Source organism: Schistocerca serialis, chromosome 2 (genome assembly GCF_023864345.2).
Source record: "Schistocerca serialis cubense isolate TAMUIC-IGC-003099 chromosome 2, iqSchSeri2.2, whole genome shotgun sequence".
NCBI lineage: Eukaryota > Metazoa > Arthropoda > Insecta > Orthoptera > Acrididae > Schistocerca > Schistocerca serialis.
This window is the reverse complement of record NC_064639.1, coordinates 739,840,226-739,859,686: the sequence shown is the minus strand read 5'-3', so window position 1 is coordinate 739,859,686 and position 19,461 is coordinate 739,840,226. Positions and strand designations below refer to the sequence as shown.

The following is a 19,461-nucleotide window of genomic DNA, read 5'->3' as shown; positions in this document are numbered from 1 at the left end:
TTATACCTGGGTTACAGGCAATATCTCCCCTTTCATTCAATGCTGAGGTGCGATTCCAATGCTGTTAGAGAGCCCCCGCAATGCTGCTGGAGTTTAGGAGGAGTACCAAGTGAGTTGATGTGTGAATGGGAATTGGGATTGAGACGGGTTGTGTAATAGGGTAGTCTGTGCAGTTGTGCAAAGGCAATTTGTCAGGGTGGGGTAGTGCTTAGTGCATCTGCCTAATCAGCAGGAGATCAGGGTTCAAATTCCAGCCTTGGTACAAATTTTTATTCATTGCTTCAGTCTGCATATATACATCACAGGTGTTTGAGACATGAAAACTTCTCAGGAACCACATAGTTTGATTGGACAATGAAAGAGAATACTAAAAGTATTTCTGCTTTTGGACAAAGTCCTTCTTCAGAAGTAGAAAACTCACGCACACATGGCCACTTTTCTGGGTGTTTGTTTTTGGCAAGACTTTTGGGATCCAAAAAATCACCTGTGTCTCACCACCACTGGTATCTCTTGTATCTCTTGTAGTATGAGGACAAGGTGCACATATTGTTTAACGTTTTTCCGTGTTTTATCAACTGTCTTTCTTCAAACTTTCTCCAGGGAGTAGATTCCTCTGCTAACGTATGGTCGTGGAACGTTATCAAAATAACAGCGTCCATTGGACTCAAAATGTTTCCCAGCCACAAATTTCCATAAATTTAGGGATGGCTGACTTGATGAAATCTTCAATCTTTCTATGTATTCACTGGTTATTATTCTGCACTTTACAATGAAGAAACCATTTTGCATCCCAGGAAACAATTGCCATGCAGATAAAATTAAACTTTCCTTGTTTAAGCAAGGCTTCAAACTTCGACAAACTGTTTTGACTGTTGTTTTTGTTTCTGTTGTGAAACGGTGCACCTGTGTTTCATTTGAGGTAACAATTTGACACTTAAAACAGTTCAATATAGTTTAAAATGTCCAAATGTTGCTGGGAAATTTGTTTCCTCATTTACTTTTGGTCAACAGTCAACAAATGTGACACTTGTCATGCACATTCCCTTCGCAGTCACCAGTTGTCAAATACCAAACTACACATTTACTTTGTGTTTTCATCTGTGGTGGAAGTTTGGGACATCCTACATACACACAAATGATATTCAAAAGTAGTACAGTCATGTTTGATTTGAACAATTCATTTGTTAACTGTTGAAAATGATAGAGCAGACACCTTACAACAAACTTTCATAAACTAGATGAATTGTCTTTGGCAATAAACAGTTAAAAAAAATACAGTGTTCAACCACAGTCTTCCATTTGTTAGAATTCTGGTACATTTGAACAGCAGACTGCACAGAGTTTGCAAAACATCACAGATCATTACAGTTGCCCTTTTCTGGCCCTAGAACAATCTTTGTGAATAATCAGTATATACCATAAAATATATTAGAGCCAAAGTATGCTAAGTAAAAAAGCTTTTTCAAGTTTCTGTCAGAGATAAAGATTGTTCTTACATGAGATACATCACCACTTAGTTTCTGCACAAGTTCATAAATGCCCTACTTCTGAGAGAACTTTTCATTCAACATCTGTCATAAGAATTTAAAATATATTATTTCATCACCTGAAGTGTCAATCTGTCACCTTTTCTGGAAGCTACAAGCAAATGCTATGTACTACCATATTTACATTACATTTCACGATGAAACCACTGTCATCTGCAAGTATGAATTTTTTTAATCATACCTTCATCTGTTTGTTGGACTATGACTCGAACCTGAGGCCTTTGCTTCTCATGGACATGTGCTCTACCAACTGAGCTATCCAAGCATAACTCACGATCTGCCCTCATGGCTTTAATTGTGCCAGTACCTCATCCCCTGTATTCCAAACTTGGTAAAAGTCTTCCTGCATACCTTGTGGGACTAAGACACCTGAGAGAAAGGATATTGTGGAGACATGACTTAGCAATGGCCCAGGGGATTGTTTACAGAGTGAATTCTCGCTCTACATTGCTCACTCTGGTGAAGGATAGAAATTCTTTATGGATTTTGGAATCATTTGCTAAATTTATGGATACTTTGAAATTGTTTACCCCATCAGAACTGTAAATATGTGGAAACAATGGAAATTTGAATTCATTGGCTATGGAAATTTGCTATTATTTATTGTTCTCTCATATATGTTTTACTTCATGTTCATGACAAAAATTAACTGATAAAAAGAATTTAAAAATGTAACATTAAAATGAGTCTTAAATTCAAATGATATACTCGTTTGAGTCACTTACTGTCAAATTTTTTCTGTGATTGCACTACTTAATCTACTATTTTAATTTTAATTTACTGTGTAACACATTCCTCAATTATTCAGACTTACATCTGTTTTTTTGCAGGCACACATAAATCACAGGCACATAGCAGTGTCTGTCCAGGACCCACCACAGTTTCCTCTTGTTGTAACAACTGGTAGCAATAATAAACCAGAACCGTTACCTACAACAGCTGCTCCCCCACCTCGCATGAAGCATGATCCCCGTTTACAGCGCTCACCTCCACCTCCTCCACCACCACCCTTTGCTCCCCCACCATCTCACAGGCCACCCATAATGTTTACTTCCAACCCACCCCCCACAATGCGTACTAATCTCATCACAGTACCAATACAAGACTCGACTGCTCCACCACCTGTTATTGTTGATCCCCCACCTTCAGCACCTTACCACCATTACACACAAGCACCACCACCACAATATACACCATATTCCGTTCCTCCTCCACAACCCAGTTATTACCAAGCACCACCAGGGTACCAAGCAGCACCTGTGGCACAGTATGGTGGACAAGGTGCTGTTCCTCAAGGTACTGCTGCTGTTGCGGCAGCAGCTGCAGCTGCTGCAGCAGCTGCTGTGAGAGCTCCTCAGTACCAAGAACAACAAGTAGTTCAACCATATGGAGCCCCACCACCTCAGCAATGGCAGCATCCACCTAGCAATCCAGCCTTTTACAGATGAAGACTGTGGATTTTCTTTCACTGATTTTGAAAAAGAACTGTAGACACAGTCTGATAATCAGTGTTAGAAGCTGACAAGAACTATAGACAAATTTTTAAAAAATTAAAATTTTGAGCAAATGTTTGTTCATTAGAGAAGCTTATCTTTTGTATGGTTGGCGAACTGTAAAAATACCTTTCAGCCTCCACAAAGTAATTAAAGAACATTTTATATTGACAGTCTTTGGTGAAAAGATTATTGATATTTAGTTATTACAATTTGGTAATGATTGTTGTAAAATGTGCAGTGGCCTTTTCTGTGAACAGTTTGTGCAACTAAAAATTAATTTTCCTGTGAAAAATACTTTCTACATTGTAAGTAAATTTTGTATCTAATATCTCAAGCACTATTATTAAGTTTGAAAACTTGTAGCAGTCCAGGTATTATGCCTGAATTATTTATCACTTGCTAAAAAGTTCAGAACAGAAATACAGATTGATTTTGAAAATTTTGTGTCTTTTATCATGTTACATGCAACTGGAAAACACACAAGTCACATTAGTAGGCACTGAATGGTGATCTGATGCTAGGTAATTAATGAGATGGTGTCAATGAGTTTACATGAACAGAATAGGATTTTGTGTCATGTAATTTCTAGTTCTACATCGATGATCTGTATTGTGTTAAAAATCACCTTCATTCACATAAGTCAATCAACATTCTACTGTTATGATTAATGTTTCCTGTTGCCGTTTATGAAAATTACTGCTCTCTAGTTATTGACAACTTTTTAATGCCAGGGTGGTGGTGGTGGTGGTGGTGGTGGTGGTGGTGCTGCTGCTGCTGCGGGAATGTTCATGTTGTTCTCATAATAATTATAAAACATTTCATGTACTCTCCTAATTTAACTAATTTGATTTCTTTGAATTGTTGGCATCGATTTTTTACTACTGATTATATTATAGTGTGCAATTTATAGAATTTTAAAGATACCTTAGTTTTATATATATAAATATGTAAAAAAATGGTATTCTTCTGTGGAAGGAAAAGCCCCATGTGGATGTTAAGATAATGAATAATTAACTAAAAGGATAATACTACCTGATGGTATGGTATGTGTGTACCTGAAGTCGTGTGACTTATTGGCACTCATTTTCAGATCAATGTCTGACCTGAACTTCTCTTCCACGAACAAATTATGCTACTCAACAGTGGATAACGTATTTTCTCTATCAGCTAATTCAGTTTCTTAATGACTAAAGTTTCATAAATTCCACTTTTTCTGTTGGCACTTTTTTCTATAATACATGCAGTTACTTCCATATCTTTCCTCTCCTTTTCTTAAAATAGGGCAAATATGTTTTTCAGTTAATATCTATGAGATGTGTAGTTGAACTGAATTGAAGGGTTCATTTGAATAAAGTGCTAACCCACAAGAGCACAATTTTTATGGTACCATGCTTAAACAGTTTTCAGTGTGTTTAATCCATGCTTCCACACTATTTGTTATATAATGCATGTATTGTATTGTGTGTAGCTACTACTACTGTGTGCACTAACCAAGTATTTGAGAACAAGAGCACTTAGAGACTTGCAACAAACTTTACATGTAATTTCAGACCATTAAAAAAAATTTTTCTCGTTTATAATCCCCACAAAATGATGAAAGGAAAAAAGTTTATTGCTTACTACATATTCACTGTTGATGCAGTAAGACTGTCACATCAGGCAATATGTTTTAGCTTGTTACTTCTTTAATACCACTTTTGTTGATGACACATTTTGCAGACAGTGTTCATATATTATAGCACTGAATATATGTGCAAAATTTTATCATTGTATGGCACATGATTTGATTTTAACAGGGAAGCTAAAACAGCTTACCGTATTAACTCAAATCTAAGCCACACTTTTTTCCCGGTTTTTGTAATCCAAAAATCCTCCTGTGGCTTGGAATCGAGTGCAAAGTAAGCGGAAGTTTTGAAAAACGTTGGTAGGTGCTGCCACAACTAACTTCGGCTGTCGAATGCATGTAGTGCTACACAGGCCTGCTTTGCAGGCACAAAGATAAATACTGGCGCCAAAACCTCTGCGTCAGTAAATAAATTAAAACAAAAGGTAGAAGAATGTTTGCTGCTATCTCATTTAAATCCTGTCTACCTAATAAACTACGGAACTAGAGTGAGACAACACCAAACGCGGAAGAATATACATATCATGTCTTGTTTATATTCGTATTATTCTTATGCTGAATAGTGATACAGTCAGAAATGAAGCACGGCAACTGACTAGATTTTTAAATCTAAGATGACTCTAATTCCTGTGCAGAATGTAATGTACTAAAGAGGCGTCTGCAAAGATTGTCAAACAGAGAAAAATTTTCGCTAAACTCTCGTTCAGAACATCGTCTATCATATGCAGTCTATTATTTGATTCTTGTTGATCATTATCAAAGGAAGCAGCAGTGTAAGTAACAACAAATAGTAGTCTCTTGCCATTGTTTTGCCTATGAGACAATTTCTCTCTCTCTCTCTCTCTCTCTCTCTCTCTCTCTCTCTCTCTCTCTCTCTCTCTCCTTTTTTTTTTTTTTTTTTTTTTTGCCACGGTAGCGCGCACAAAAGCAAGCGAGCCATGCCGCGAGCTGCGACAGGTCGTATACACTCATTATCAGAAAGCGACAAACAATGCGTACCGCAGTACAATAATGCAGTTTCAGCTTAGAGTGATGTAAACACCTATAACAAAGAGAATGGCACTTATCAGATCAAAGCAAAATAAGCAATCGATTCAACCAGACGAAGCATGTGAAAAAGGAAGGGTACCCGTACAAATACGGACGGAGCACCTGACACATAGCAATGGCTACTTGGTAAAGCTTAACTGTTAAGCTTACGACTTTAACCAAACTACTGTAGCTGTATCTTCATCCATTCGACCTAAATTGTGTCTCATGTTACAATCGACCAACTTTGCTTCAATTTGGAGGTGCGGTCTAAAACTTTTCTCTCCCCTTGAATTTCAAGTCTCAAATTTCAGGTGCGGCTTAAATTTGAGAAAATTCTTTTCCTTGATTTCTAGTCTTATTTTTCAGGTGCAGCTTAGATTTGAGTGCGGCTTAGATTCGAGTAAATACGGTAGGTCTAACACACCACTGCCCGCACCGAAACGAAGTTTATTGTTCGGTATTGCTCCCTGTATATCTAGTAAATCCAACCAGTGCCCTTAAATAGTGCAAGGAGTCCCTCTACCAGTTTTTTGTTAGACACAATTTCTTCATGTCTAGTTGTCCAGAAGATCCTGTATCTTTTACTGTCCAATGCCCTGCATTCGAAGATTAGTTGTGATGCTGTTTCTTCACTCTCATCACAGATCCTACATTTAGGGTCCTCTTCCATTATACCCATTGTGTGTAGATGTTTTTTGAAATTCCCATGGCCGGTCATCAGTCCAGTCATGAGTTTGATCTCTTTCCTGTTAAATCCCAGGATTACAGAGCTTCTTTTAAAACACAGCTTGGCCATCATTACCTTACCATGTTTGTGTTTATGGACCTTGGTCCAGTATCCTACGTGCTGTTTCCTAAGCCAGTTCCGTAGTACTAATTTGTTCATAGCCTTGGTGATTGTCAGGACAGGTTCTGGTCTAATAAATGGAGTTGTTGCACCCATCGTAGCCAATCTATTGGCTTGTTCATTGCCACAGATCCCTGAGTGGCCAGGGACCCACACTAGGTTCACCCTATTGTTTCCCCCTTGCTTCACCAGAGCCCTGTGGCAATCTGTAACAATCTTAGGTCTTGTTACAGGAGCTGCCAATGATTTCAGGGCTGCCTGGGTGTCTGAATAGATGTAGATGCTACAGTCATTGTAGCACCTACATATATTCTCCTCCACACATGCCCTGATTGCAGCAATTTCAGTTTGGAATACGGAGGCCAGTTTTCCTAGAGAGATAGATGCCCTCCAGTCTTGGCTGAACCCCATACACCCCTGCCCAAACACCTTGGTCTGTTTTCGACCCATCAGTGAACCAAATGATGTCCCCCGTATGGTGTCGAACTGTTTTTTTTTTTTTCCCCCACTGCTCCCTGCTTCCAATTATTATATTGTAAGGCTTTTTGAAGCAGTTGGGAGTTGTTATATAGTCAGCAGGCATTTGCCCAGCCATTACTATATTTACCTCACTCACTATCTTAGTGTGTGATTCTGGATATCTGAATGAAATCCAGTTTTTGCCAGTTTTAAGTCTGTGTGCCCCAGCTGCCGCCTCCACCTTGACCCAAAGGTGTTAGGTAGAGGCGTGTCCAGCATGGCTTCCATTCCAGCAGTTGATGTGCTGCTAATTCCGCCTGTTATGGCAAGCTCCTTAGCTGCAACCTGCTGTTTCACCGTCTTCCACCACACTACGGCCCCATAGGTAGTCCTAGGTCTGACCACTGTGGTGTATATCCAGTGCATACCCCTGGGGCTTAGGCCCCAGTTTTTGCCACAAGCCCTTCTAGTACTCGCTGAGTACTTTCTGCCTTGGAGCAGTTACTCTTAATGGGAGGGGTCCACGTTAGCTTCTCATCAAAGGTTACCCTTAGATATTTCACTATCTCCTTCACAGGTAGAATTTCATTAAAGAGCTTTAAATTCCAACTTGAGTCTTGAATATGTCTCTTCGTAAATGGCACCACAACAGTCTTCTTAGGATTAACCCTCATATCCTGTTTAATGCACCAATTTTGCGCAATGTCCAAACCACCGTGTGCATATTACTAACTGAGTCAGTAAATTTGCCAAGTATTACTATGACAAGGTCATCTGCTTGTCCTTGGCTGGAGCATTGTCTGGAATTTAATTCCTCAGTGAGTTCGTTCACCACTAGATTTCACAATAGAGGGGGCAAAACTCCTCCTTGAGGGCAGCCTCTAGTGGTGTTAATTACCATCTTTTCATTCATCATGGTAGCCTCTACCTTCCTTCCACTAAGCATGACCCTGGTCCACCTGCATATAGTGGTCCCCAGGTCATGCACCCCTGCTGCCCTTACCATGGAATCGAAGGTCATGTTACTGAAGGCCCCCCTCGATATCCAGGAAGATGCAGAGGGCTATTTCTTGGAAGTGAAGTGCTTTCTCCACCTTCCCGACGAGTTGGTGGAGAGCTGTCTCTCATTATTTACCTGGTTTATATGTATGTTTGTTTGAATGTAGAGGGGCCCTTCTTAGCCTCCTCTCCCCAACATATACATTAACCAATTTTTCCAATCTTTTGAGAATGGAGGAGGACAGACTGATTGGTCTCATATCCTTAGCCTTGGTATGATCAATTCTCCCTGGCTTTGGAATGAAAGCAACCTCCATTGCCCTTCAAGCATTGGGAATGATTCCTAATAACCCTGAACAGCCTGCATAGGACTCTTATGAGCTTCTCCCCTGCCTGCTGTAGGAGAGCTGGAAAAATTCCATCTGGGCCAGGTGACTTGAACGGTTGGAATGTTCCCACCGCCCATTGGATTTTATTAAAGTTCACACACTTCTTAGCTGATTCCCAGTCCTCTCTTAGAGTGCCTAAGAACCATTGTCTCTCTGGGATCACATTCTGGTCTGTGTTGTCCAGCAGAGCGTACTGAGGAAAGTGAGTTTTGAGGAGCAGTTCCAGTGTCTCATGTGTTATCTTTGTATATTCCCCATCCTCTGTCCTCAACGTACCTCCTGGATTGGTTGGTACTCTAGTGAGAATCTTGTGAAGTCCGCCTTGTGCAGCTGTGCTCTCCACTTCCTCACAGAATGCCTTCCAGGATGCCTTCTTTGCTTGTGTGATTGCAAGATTGTAGTTGACAAGGGCATCACGATATTTAGCCCATTGTCCTTTACGTCTCGCAATATTAATCAGCCTCCGTACCTGTTTTCTTTGCATTTCCAAGTTGTTATTCCACCAAGGCACACTCCTATTTGTGCACATCTTGGTGATTGTGCAGTTGTCCTGATATGAGGTCACTATGGCAGAGGTAACAGCCTCTGCTACTTCCTACTGGATTCCTTATCGACGTTTTAATTTCTTATAAGCCTAAATCAAGGTTCCTCCTATATGTCTCCCAGTCTGTTTTCCTGGGTTTCCTATAGGTCATGGTCTGTCTGATTCCCATTTCAACCTTGAATTTAATCTACATGTGGTCCGATGAGGATGGCTCCAACACCACATGCCATTGTTTGACATAGCTGCCCATCATCGTGGAACTAAAGGTTACGTCAATTACTTCTTCCCTTCTGCTAGTCCTGAATGTAGGTTCATTGCCCCTATTCAGGACCTCTAAGTTGTTAGCTAAAAGAAATTCAAGAGGGTACTCATCTCTACTGTTGGTGTCCTTGCTGCCCCACACTAGGTTGTGGGCATTGGCGTCGCATCCCACCAGAAGTTGGTCACCTTGCCGATGGCAAGTCTCTACCAGTCTCCTCACCTCCAAGGGAGGAGGAGAGCTGTCGTAGTAAGGAAGGTATGCTGAGGCCAAAATTATTTCACTCGTGATACCTTCATCACATTGCTGCATTTTAATGGTCACCAAGTCCCTAGAGCAGAAATCCATCATTGGCATGAAAGAAATTCCATTTCTTACATAGATGCATGTTCTGGAGTTTCTTAGATCAGCTTACCTCCATTGCCACTGAGGCTCGATACACCCCCTTTATATAAATAGGGTTCTTGTATCAGGGCCACGTCCACTTCCTGCCTCCCCAGGCAGCGACTCAGGGCAGCAGAGGCCCCTTTACTGTGCTGCAGATTAATCTGCAGCACCTCCAGTCCCAGTCTTGCTGCCGTCTTTGATAACCCTGACAGTGACCTGCGAGAACCCTAAAAACAATTTCAGGTCCTGCTCCCGCATCACCTTCAGGGAATTCCCTCCGACCTCTACTACCAGGGTTCATCCTTCTGGTTGATCACCCTCGAATCTTCTGTTGAGACTTTTGGGTTCTGGGCCCCTATTTTCCCAAACAGAGTCTTAGGAGAGACTTCCTTATGGATCTATGGTACCCATACTGATATCTTTGCGGTTTCAAGAAGCTTCCCTGCCATCCTAACCAGTAGCTTCTGGCGGTCGCTGTGCTCCCTGTGATTATTGATAATATTACTAGTGATAAACCAATCCTATAAATCATTGAACTTCATATGGTGCGACTGCGTATGGGTGCGACAGATTGCACACAACGACCTGTATCTTAGTGCCTGGAGTTTACAACCTTCACACTATGTTTATATTGGTAAATTTTTAAAAGTGGGGAATAATCTGCAATACTTCACACAGTAAACTATGGGGTTGACTCCATTTGAGGTATGTTACGTTATTAATCTTTCCTTAACCAGGGGTCTAGTTCACAGACTCGAACTTTCTTCAGCAAGGACCCTAGCTTCTCTTAATACATCACACATCATATTGGTTACATTTCACATACACTATTACAATAAATAGTACCTGAAAATCACACATACTAATCTACAAATATCTTTTCACTAATTACTGACACGTCTACTATGCTGTGGTGATCTTTCTTTGTTTTAATCAAAGCAATTATCTTTAATACTACATTTTTAATCACTAATTTTTTAGTTGTTACACTTCTCAATAGTTTTGCACCCACAGCCTAGTGTCCTGAAACTTGCAATTGCAGTACCTTTTGTTGTCTTCTGCTCCAAACTCCTCATTGAATTCCACAGTTATAACTTGGTGTAAATATTTAAATAGAAATTTTCAGCCTCAGTAAGACTGACCCTGCTTCCGTCATAAATTTGTATCGACATACCAAATAGAGGATTCCGATTACGTGATCATACGCAGTTGCAGTAGGCATTGCATTATTTCGCAACAACACACTTTTCCTGTAACTACTCTTCTTCTCGTTCTGCAACTTTTTAATATTTATATATCACGGAACCACTCCATAAGATGTCGTTTCGGCGATGTAATTTTAAATAATTAATAACTTTTAGTGCACTTAGTAATTAGTCTTGACCTGCTCGCGTTTGATACGTCCGCTGCCTTGCTACCCAACGTCTCGGCTGCTCATTGTTCTTTCTTCCCACTGCCAGCTAGGCTGTTCCATTTGGGTTACCTGGGTGAATCCCCACCTTGCTACTTTTGTAAAATTAATTAGTACATTTACTTTCGTACTTTCTTTTTCCATCAGAACATATTAATTATCTCTTTTATTCATTCACTTATTATGTATATTTCTTAAACACTATTGAATATTTACTAGGGGGGGTAGTGGTCATATAGTTAGGCTAGGCCGCTAGATGGCTCTCCTTGCCTGTCTCCAATCACTCCTGCCATCTCGCACCTTTCCTTTACACTAATACTACTGCTCTCTGCACTTGTAGCATCACAAGCCTCGCATCTTCCCAGGGGGATATCATGGGCACCTTGTCCTTGAGCCATTCCATCCTGTGCATAGACAAAAATGAGGGCACCATAATCTAGATAGACCCTCCTGAAGCTGGGTGCTGGGCCTGTCCGCCCCCCCCCCCCCCTCCCCATTCTTTTCAAAGAGGGTCATCTCTACCAATTCCTCTTGCTGCAAGGTGATGGCCACCAGTGGATAGCCTTTCTGGATAACTGCCATCCTAAAAACTGAGACTGCAGTACTATAGGTCTGTTTCCCTATTTCTTGCCTTGGTTTTTTCTGGACTCGCTTATCCAGGAGGGACTCTTTTATTCCTCCCTTATCCACTTGGTACTTGTCTTTGATGTAGTTGGGGTCTGCGTATCCCCTTCAACCTGAGACAGTTTCTTCCTGAGGGGTCTTAGGTTCAAGTCCCTTTAATTCCCTCCACTTGTCTTTAGGAAGCCATTCTTTCCCTTCCTTTTTCCTCTGCTTCCTGAGAGTTTCCTCCTCCGGACCCCAGACAAGCCTTGTATCTTAATCTGGTTCTCACTTCTGGCTCAGGTCTAGACACTGATTCAGTAGTGGGAATGCCATCCATCGGTACTGACCCTGATGTTTGGATATCTGAGGTCAGTTTGTCTTTCTTTGTTTTCTTTAGTCATGTCCATATTGGTCCCATGAGATTTGGGGATCTACAAGGTCCACACCATGAATACCCCGCGTGGTGTAAGGCTACTTACTCAGGGAGGTCGCCCGGGCTCCATTTGCAACACATCTTCCCATGTGCCACGCAGTCCTCGGCGCAGATCGCATCACACCTTGGGTTGGGTCAGGGTGTTGGGTATTACTAGGAGTGGATAGGGAACTGTATGGCGCATAGTTCGCGAAATATGATGTCATAAACACTGAGATGCATGAAAAACTGCCACACTGTGCATGACAGTTGAATTCATAATTTCTTTGATACTAACTCTATTCACAAAACATTTAATAGACAGTATCCTTATATGGCACTGAATGTACCTATAAAATTTATATGTAGGTGAGGGGTAGAAGAATCTGAACAGAGAAAAGGAATAGGATTATATGGACAGGAAGGGGGCCCAGAGAAAATGGACATAGAAAGGAAAGAGGTGATGATGGAGTAGTAGATGGACAGAGAGAGGGGGTGTAGCAGATGGACAGAGAGCAGGGCATGAAGGAGATGGACAGAGAGGAAGGGGGGGGGGAGGAGATGAACCGGCGGGGGGAGGGGGGCAGAGGAGATAGGGGGAAGGAAGAGATTGGCTAATAGAGTTGAAATAAATACATACCCAGGCAGTACTGGGTACTCAGCTGGTTCCTGGTAAAATGGAGGTCAGCATGTTATTCTGCTGATCCATTCAGTTAATCTTCTTTTTATACCTTAGCAATATCATCTTTGTATCAAAAACTCAGTCTCCAGAGCAAAACTGTTCGCAATACTGCTTAAATTCACTTACATCAGAAGTAGTTATAGTCAAATGCTACAGATTTCATCAGCTGTTATTTTGTGTGAATTTTTTCCCCAGGTGCTAGATGGAAAACTTAAAAAATGGTAGAAGTAGCTTAATTACTTACTTAATTACTGAAAAACGTGGCTTATTCAAATTTTGTAACAATAACTACAGAGATGATGAAACTAGCCCATGCACACTCTGTAAAAAATGGAGGGAAAGTGAAAGTATGCTAAGTGTATCGGGTTAAAAATGAGTTACAGTCTCATTGAGCATGTGTCCCCACTCACCACTCCTTGCTTTACATGCAATTTCAAGCCCTTATGAAACTTGGCATTAATTTTTATTAATTACATCTTTACTACTAATTCTATTTGCAACACATTTTGCAGACAGTATCTTCATATACCACTGAATGTTCCTGCAAAATTATATCATTGTACAACACCCAGTTCAGGAGGTGTGACACCATAAACATTGAGATGAGTGGACAAGTAACTTTTAATTAAAAAGGAGTGTGAATTATCTTGGATAATGAGTGCATTTAGTAACTATTATCAAATTTTAAGCCTTTTCTTATCTTTTTCTCTCTAAAATATCAAATATTTAACATGTCGTCTCATTTGTAAAATGATCAGACACTAAAAAGCAGCATGGATGGTTTTTGGTATGGTATCAGTGTTACATTTCCTATATGCAGTCCTTAACTCTGTAATTATTTATTTAGCATATGGCAAGTACAAATCACGTTTATAGAGAAATAAGCTGCTACAATAACTTTATAACTTTGGCACTAAAAAACAAGACATAAAGAATTAAATACAGTTATGTCATGAACAACATATATATAATTACAAATTAACATTTAGGTTTTTAATATATTGAACTGCACTTCGAGTCACATCCAGGAAGTCCGTTGTTTGACGTGAGTAGGCTCTCAGAGGGCACTCTGCAACGATGTGCCAGATCGTCTGCTTCTCAGCGCCGCAGTCGCACTTTGGGGATGGTGCTCTTCCCCATTTGTGTAGAGAGTCCGCACATCGACTGTGGCCCGTCCTGATCCTGTTGAGGATGGTCCAGGTTTTACGTGGTAAGCCAAAGCTTCGAGGTCTGTTTGACGGTTTCAGTAAGGTGTTTACCTGTGGTGGTGCTGATTCTTCCCATTCCACTTTCCAGCGTTCTTCAAGACAGAAACCATTTTCCTCCAGATCTTTGTCCCTTATCAGAGGTGGATGTCTAGAGTGCAATCTATCTCTGTCAATGCCATTGCTCAAAGCGTGAATCGGAAGTTGCGGGTTGTCTTGTATTTTTTTAAATTCTCTGAGAAGCGCATGTTCTCTTCGTAAGTGAGGTGGCGGTATGTGGCTCAGTACAGGTAGCCAGTGAATGGGGGTTGATTTTATTGTACCTGAAGTAATCCTCATAGTTTGGTTCAGTACTGTGTCCACCATCTTGGTGTGAGCGCTCTTTAGCCAAACAGGGGAACAGTACTCTGCCGCAGAGCAGACAAGTCCCAAAGCAGAGCATCGCAAGGTAGAGGCGGAGGGGCCCCAGCTGGTACCACATAGTTTCTGATTGATATTGTTCCTAGTACGGATTTTTGCAGCAGTGTTGATGAGGTGTTGTTTGTAGCTCAGGGTTCTATCTAATGTCACTCCCAGGTATTTTTGTATATTGTTATCAAAATATATCTTAAGGCGTCTGTTAGCCAATTTATTATTCAGGTGGAAACACACAACCTCAGTTTTAGTTAGACTAGGTTGTAGTCTCCATTCACGAAAGTACGTTCCCAGCAGGGACAAGTCACTTGTCAGAACAGTCTCAGTATGCTCCGTATCTCAATGTTGTGTAGCTATGGCCCAGATCTGCATATCCAAACTTTTCAGATTTAGTATTAGGCATATCGGCTATATACATGCTGAAAAGTAGCGGTGCCAGGACTGATCCTTGGGGCAAGCTATTATTGAGCTTCATTGTTTTGCTCCTATAATTTCCAAGTATCACCTGGAATGGTCTGTTGCAGAGCATCTGGTTGACAAGGTTAGCCATTTTCAAACATGGCACGATGCGGAGTAGTTTGTAAATCAGGCCTTGCCTCCATACAGTATCATAAGCCGCTGTCAGGTCTATAAATACCACGGATGTTTTTTTCTTGTCTTTGGAAGCCTGCCTCGATGTAGGAAGTTAGTTAGAGGATTTGATCTGTGCAGCTCCAGTTTGGCCGGAAGCCTGCTTGTTCCACAGGGATACACTTTAGGATATCTGGACTTATTCTGTTACATATAAGTCTCTCCAGTAGTTTGTAGATCATGCTAAGAAGGGCAATAGGGTGGTAGCTGTTTGGTTGGTCATTCGGTTTACCTGGTTTCAGTATCGCTATGATTTTTGCTTTCTTAAGGGTATTTGGTATTCTTCCAGTTTCCGTCATGCTGGAGAAGAACTGTGCAAGCCATAATTTTGCAAATTTACCGCAGTGAATCAGAAACTCTGGAAGAATTCCATCAAAACCCGGGGCTTTCTGTGGCTTGATGTCTCTCAGAGCCAGTGTTATCTCTTCAATTCAGAGGGGCTGTGAGTGTAGTGAATTGTTTCTTACTAAAGATTTCAACTTTTAAGTTCCTTTTTAACTTTTATGGTATGAGCTCAATCCCCTGGAGCTCTAGAGGTTTTACTGATGTGCGCCGCAACTGTGTTTGGAGAAATAGAGCTGGTTGGTCGTTGGTTCCTGCTACTGCCACCAAGCTTCCAAAGTAGCGACCACGCCTTTCTGCTTGTTTTGTGAAGTCCATTTCCTCAACAGTCTCTATCTATTTAGTGCACCTGGCAGCGTCCAGACTGTGCAATAAGTCATCTGCAATCTCCCTATCCCCATGCTCTAGGAACTGTTTATAGAGGCGCTCACTCTCTTCGTTCCACCCCCGGCACGTATTCTTTTCTAAATCCCTGGGGAATGCTGTTCTTAGCTGAGCTGATGACTGCTCCCACAAATCTTTTGTAATTTTTATAAGTTGGAGGTATCCATCCAAGGCGTTTATCAAGTTTTTCTGAGAAAGTAGCCCAGTCCGCTTTCCCAAAGTTCCATCTGGGCCAAGGATACGAGGAAATTAGGGGGATAGTAAGGCCTATTTCTATGAGCACCGGACGATGTTGGGAGTATTCTGCGGGAGGCTGGTATAGGTTTGTTATTAGTGTCAGCCGTAACAAAGCATAGATCAGGGTGGGTTTCAGTTCCCCATGCAGCTGACTTAAATGTACTTTGATCTTTGGCGTCAAAGATTAGCTGTGTATTGCAATCTTCAGCCCATTTCACCAAGTCTTCACCATTCTGGTCAGATGTGCGGTATTTCCACAGTTCGTGGTGGCTGTTGAAGTCACCCACATATATTGTGGGGTGAGGCAGGGGTTGTAGAACTTGTGGAGGCCACGAGTAGCCTGGAGGTTTGTAGATGTTGTTTACTGTTAGTTCACCTACTTTTACAGTAACTTCGTGGATATCACATGTGGTGGATGTAGAAATAAGGACTACATCCTCTATGTCCTTTCTAACGTACGTTGTTGTACCATAATGCCTGTGATGTGTAGCACCTATCAGGTCATAGCCCGTTATTTTACCTCTTGATCTTAGCTGCTCATCGTTTTCTGTATGGGTCTCCTGGATTGCAACTATGTCAATGTTGTACAATGTTAAAATTTTATGCATGTATTGGCATTTGGCTTTACTTATGCCTTCAATATTAAGTTGGCAGACTCGTACGATCGGTCCGAGCTGTCTAATCAAGTTGCCCTCAGGAGGACACTCAGCATTCCGTTTTCTGTGAGTCATTGTGATTTGATTATGACCAGGAGATCGTTTACCGATTGTCTGGTCGCCAGTATGGTGCTAGTTCATTTAGCGTTACCCAGGGTGCACGTGTAGTTTTCAACTATGGACGCGAACTAGCTTTACACCCCAAAACCCTATAATGTTAGATGTTATTAGATTTACTTAGTAAATTTCACTTAATGTTAGATGTTATTAGATTTACTTAGTAAATTTCACTTGGTCGTCTTTATTGATGTTTGCTGAGAGGGCCCTTCCACTCGGTTCCACCCATGTTACAGCAGTCTCCATTGGACTTCATTTCCTTGTGCATGGATGGGTGCTGAAAGAGAGCATTAATTGTCTTTCAAGTTACTTGAATGATGTGAATGACTGAAATTTAACCTTCTGTATTCACACTTATCTTACAAAAATGATCTTGTATGGTATACTTGAGAAAGGCATCAATTTCCTTCCTCTTTCTGGTCAGACGGTATCACCATGTTTGGGGGGGGGGGGGGGGGTATGATTCTGATGTTTACTGAGATTCAGGGGAAAGTGGTTGATACTTGATTATTTTTGGGGAGTTATCGTCAGCGCTGTTGCAGAGGCATCTGCTGAAAACGTTAGGGCAATTTTGCATGTCAGTGTGTGATACAACATTTGAAAAAGAATTCCTTTCATCATCTACACATTTTAGAAACCTCAGCCTGACCTAGTAGCTGGCTCTCTTCTTTTTTGCAACAAACCCTGTTGTACCAATTTCTTTTTTTCTGTTTTCTGTAATGATCATGGATAGTCTTTCATTGTCTTTGGCACTCATCCCCAGCAGCAAACAAAAATTAGTGCTGCAAATAAAATATTAAATTTATAATTGATAATATAACTTTTTTAATAATATAACATTTTTAATAATATAATATATAAATTTTATGTTTTATTATCACATACTGAAGTTATTGGGCCAAATATCAAATGTAAAATGTGATTGCTTGTTGTACAATGAAAGTGTACCTGAGATGTCTAGTTTGTATAAATAGATCATTACATAAGTAATAGAATAAATAAATAAATATAACATAATATAGAAAAAATATGTCTTGAAATTGCCCTTACATTGTTTTTTATGTAGATAATTATGTTAAAGCTAGCATGTAACATGGATGAGTGAAGTGGAAGTACCCAAAAAAGTATTACAAGTATATCTAGGAGGACAGAGGGGGCACACACAGCCAAGAATCAAATGGGAATATGGAGTTATCATCAAGGATCTCTGGAAAATGGTTTATAGGAATTGGAGAGCTCTAGCAGTGGACAAAGATAAATGGCAGAAAATTGTTGAAGAGGCCAAGGCTCTCAATGAGCTGCAGAGGAAGAGGAAGAATAAGAAGAAGAAGATGATGATGATGATGATGATGATGATGATGATGATGATGAAGCCAGTTAGATAATAAACCTACAGGAGCATTGCAGAATAGAAATTTTTTTATTGTGATAGTGTTGTAGCAACAACACATATTAAAATACACATTTATGAAGCACTTACACCAAAGCTAAGTAATGCAAATCAATTTTGATTTAGTACCAGTCATAGGCATTCGCTTACTGCTTCTCTCCATCAGCTGTAAGCACGTTTGTACTACTAGTACTGACTAGCTTTTAGAAAATAGCTTGTGCCAGTATTTCTACCTCCCACTGACCAAATAAACTGGCAAGAAAAAGTTAGTTGTGAATTGACTTTTGTTGGAGATTTCCGTATTGATTTTCAATCTGGCCGCTTGTGACTGTATCACAGAACAGCTAAAAATCTGACCCAGTGAGACTGGAACACCAATCCAAATCAGCCTTCATTTTACAGGTGAGCACATTGCCACAGAACTAGTGAAGATTTTTGGTATTTTCATTATTGGCTATTACAGATAACTCGCAGCATAAAGGACAAGATTAGTTGCATTTTCCACTTGAAATGACTTTCTGGACTCAAAACCTAAATTGATAACCTTACGTTACACATTAAGTGTAAGTCATTCAGAATGAAGGAACGAATTATGTTCCCTTCTATACACCTAAGGTGCATGCATGCCTATGTGGTGTGCTAGTTAAGAAAACAGCAGTACATAAAGGGCACAGTGGAAGAGCCATGCAGGCTTATTCTGACATATTAATCCAAAAGCTAATGACTACAGTAACATTCGAAATGAGCTAATACCTCTTAATCAAGGAGGGTCTGGGCCAGGCAGACCATGGGTGGCTTGCAACATTTGTTCGGCAGTTTCTGGTGGCAAGGGAAAATCCACTTATAGGTGCACTTGGTGGCAAAGGAATGCCAAAACGGTTAGGGATAGGACAGTAATAAATCAGTCTGGTAGTCCTGGCGCACACTGCACTACTTGCACTACACTGCACGCAGGACTCCAATTGCTGATACCGAGGGGACAAACCGGGCGTCTGGCATCAGGTTTTCTATTCCTGTAGTCAGTAGAACCATCTCGAGAAGATGCAGCTCAGGAAGATGGCATGGAAGAAACAATGTAGCACTTCTTTCATTAAACGGACCATGACACGACAATGCTGATAAGTGTTTGAGAAGAGTTCTGTGGATGACAACATGGGCCACGTGCCATGCGGATGAGCTGCTGAGAGCATGGCCAGGGATGTTGACTTGTTGGAGCAGAACAAGAGACTACCTTATCGACGGTTCGGCATGCTTAACATCCAGAAAGTGTGGCTATCTAACTTCTCACCTGGGCAGAAGTGGCCAGTGAGGGTGTTGTGGAGCGGGTTTCCAGTTTACACAGTCTGTCATCTGCTGCTGCAGATGGAGGCGAGGGAAGGAGTCACCACAAGA

The 19,461-nt window shown here is 40.9% G+C and overlaps 1 protein-coding gene across 3 annotated transcripts in view; it reads left to right on the top strand.

Annotated features, from left to right (window-relative positions):
* The window catches only part of LOC126457940 (E3 ubiquitin-protein ligase Hakai), a 68,722-nt gene extending 64,943 nt beyond the window's left edge, over positions 1-3,779 (top strand). For 2 of the 3 annotated variants that reach the window (XM_050094661.1, XM_050094663.1), the window contains exon 6: positions 2,378-3,779. In XM_050094661.1, coding sequence (XP_049950618.1) covers positions 2,378-2,995 — 618 coding nt within the window. In that variant the 3' untranslated portion in view covers positions 2,996-3,779. The remainder of the gene's footprint in view (positions 1-2,377) is intronic. The other variant, XM_050094660.1, reaches the window with a different exon arrangement.
* The last annotated feature ends 15,682 nt before the right edge of the window (positions 3,780-19,461 follow it).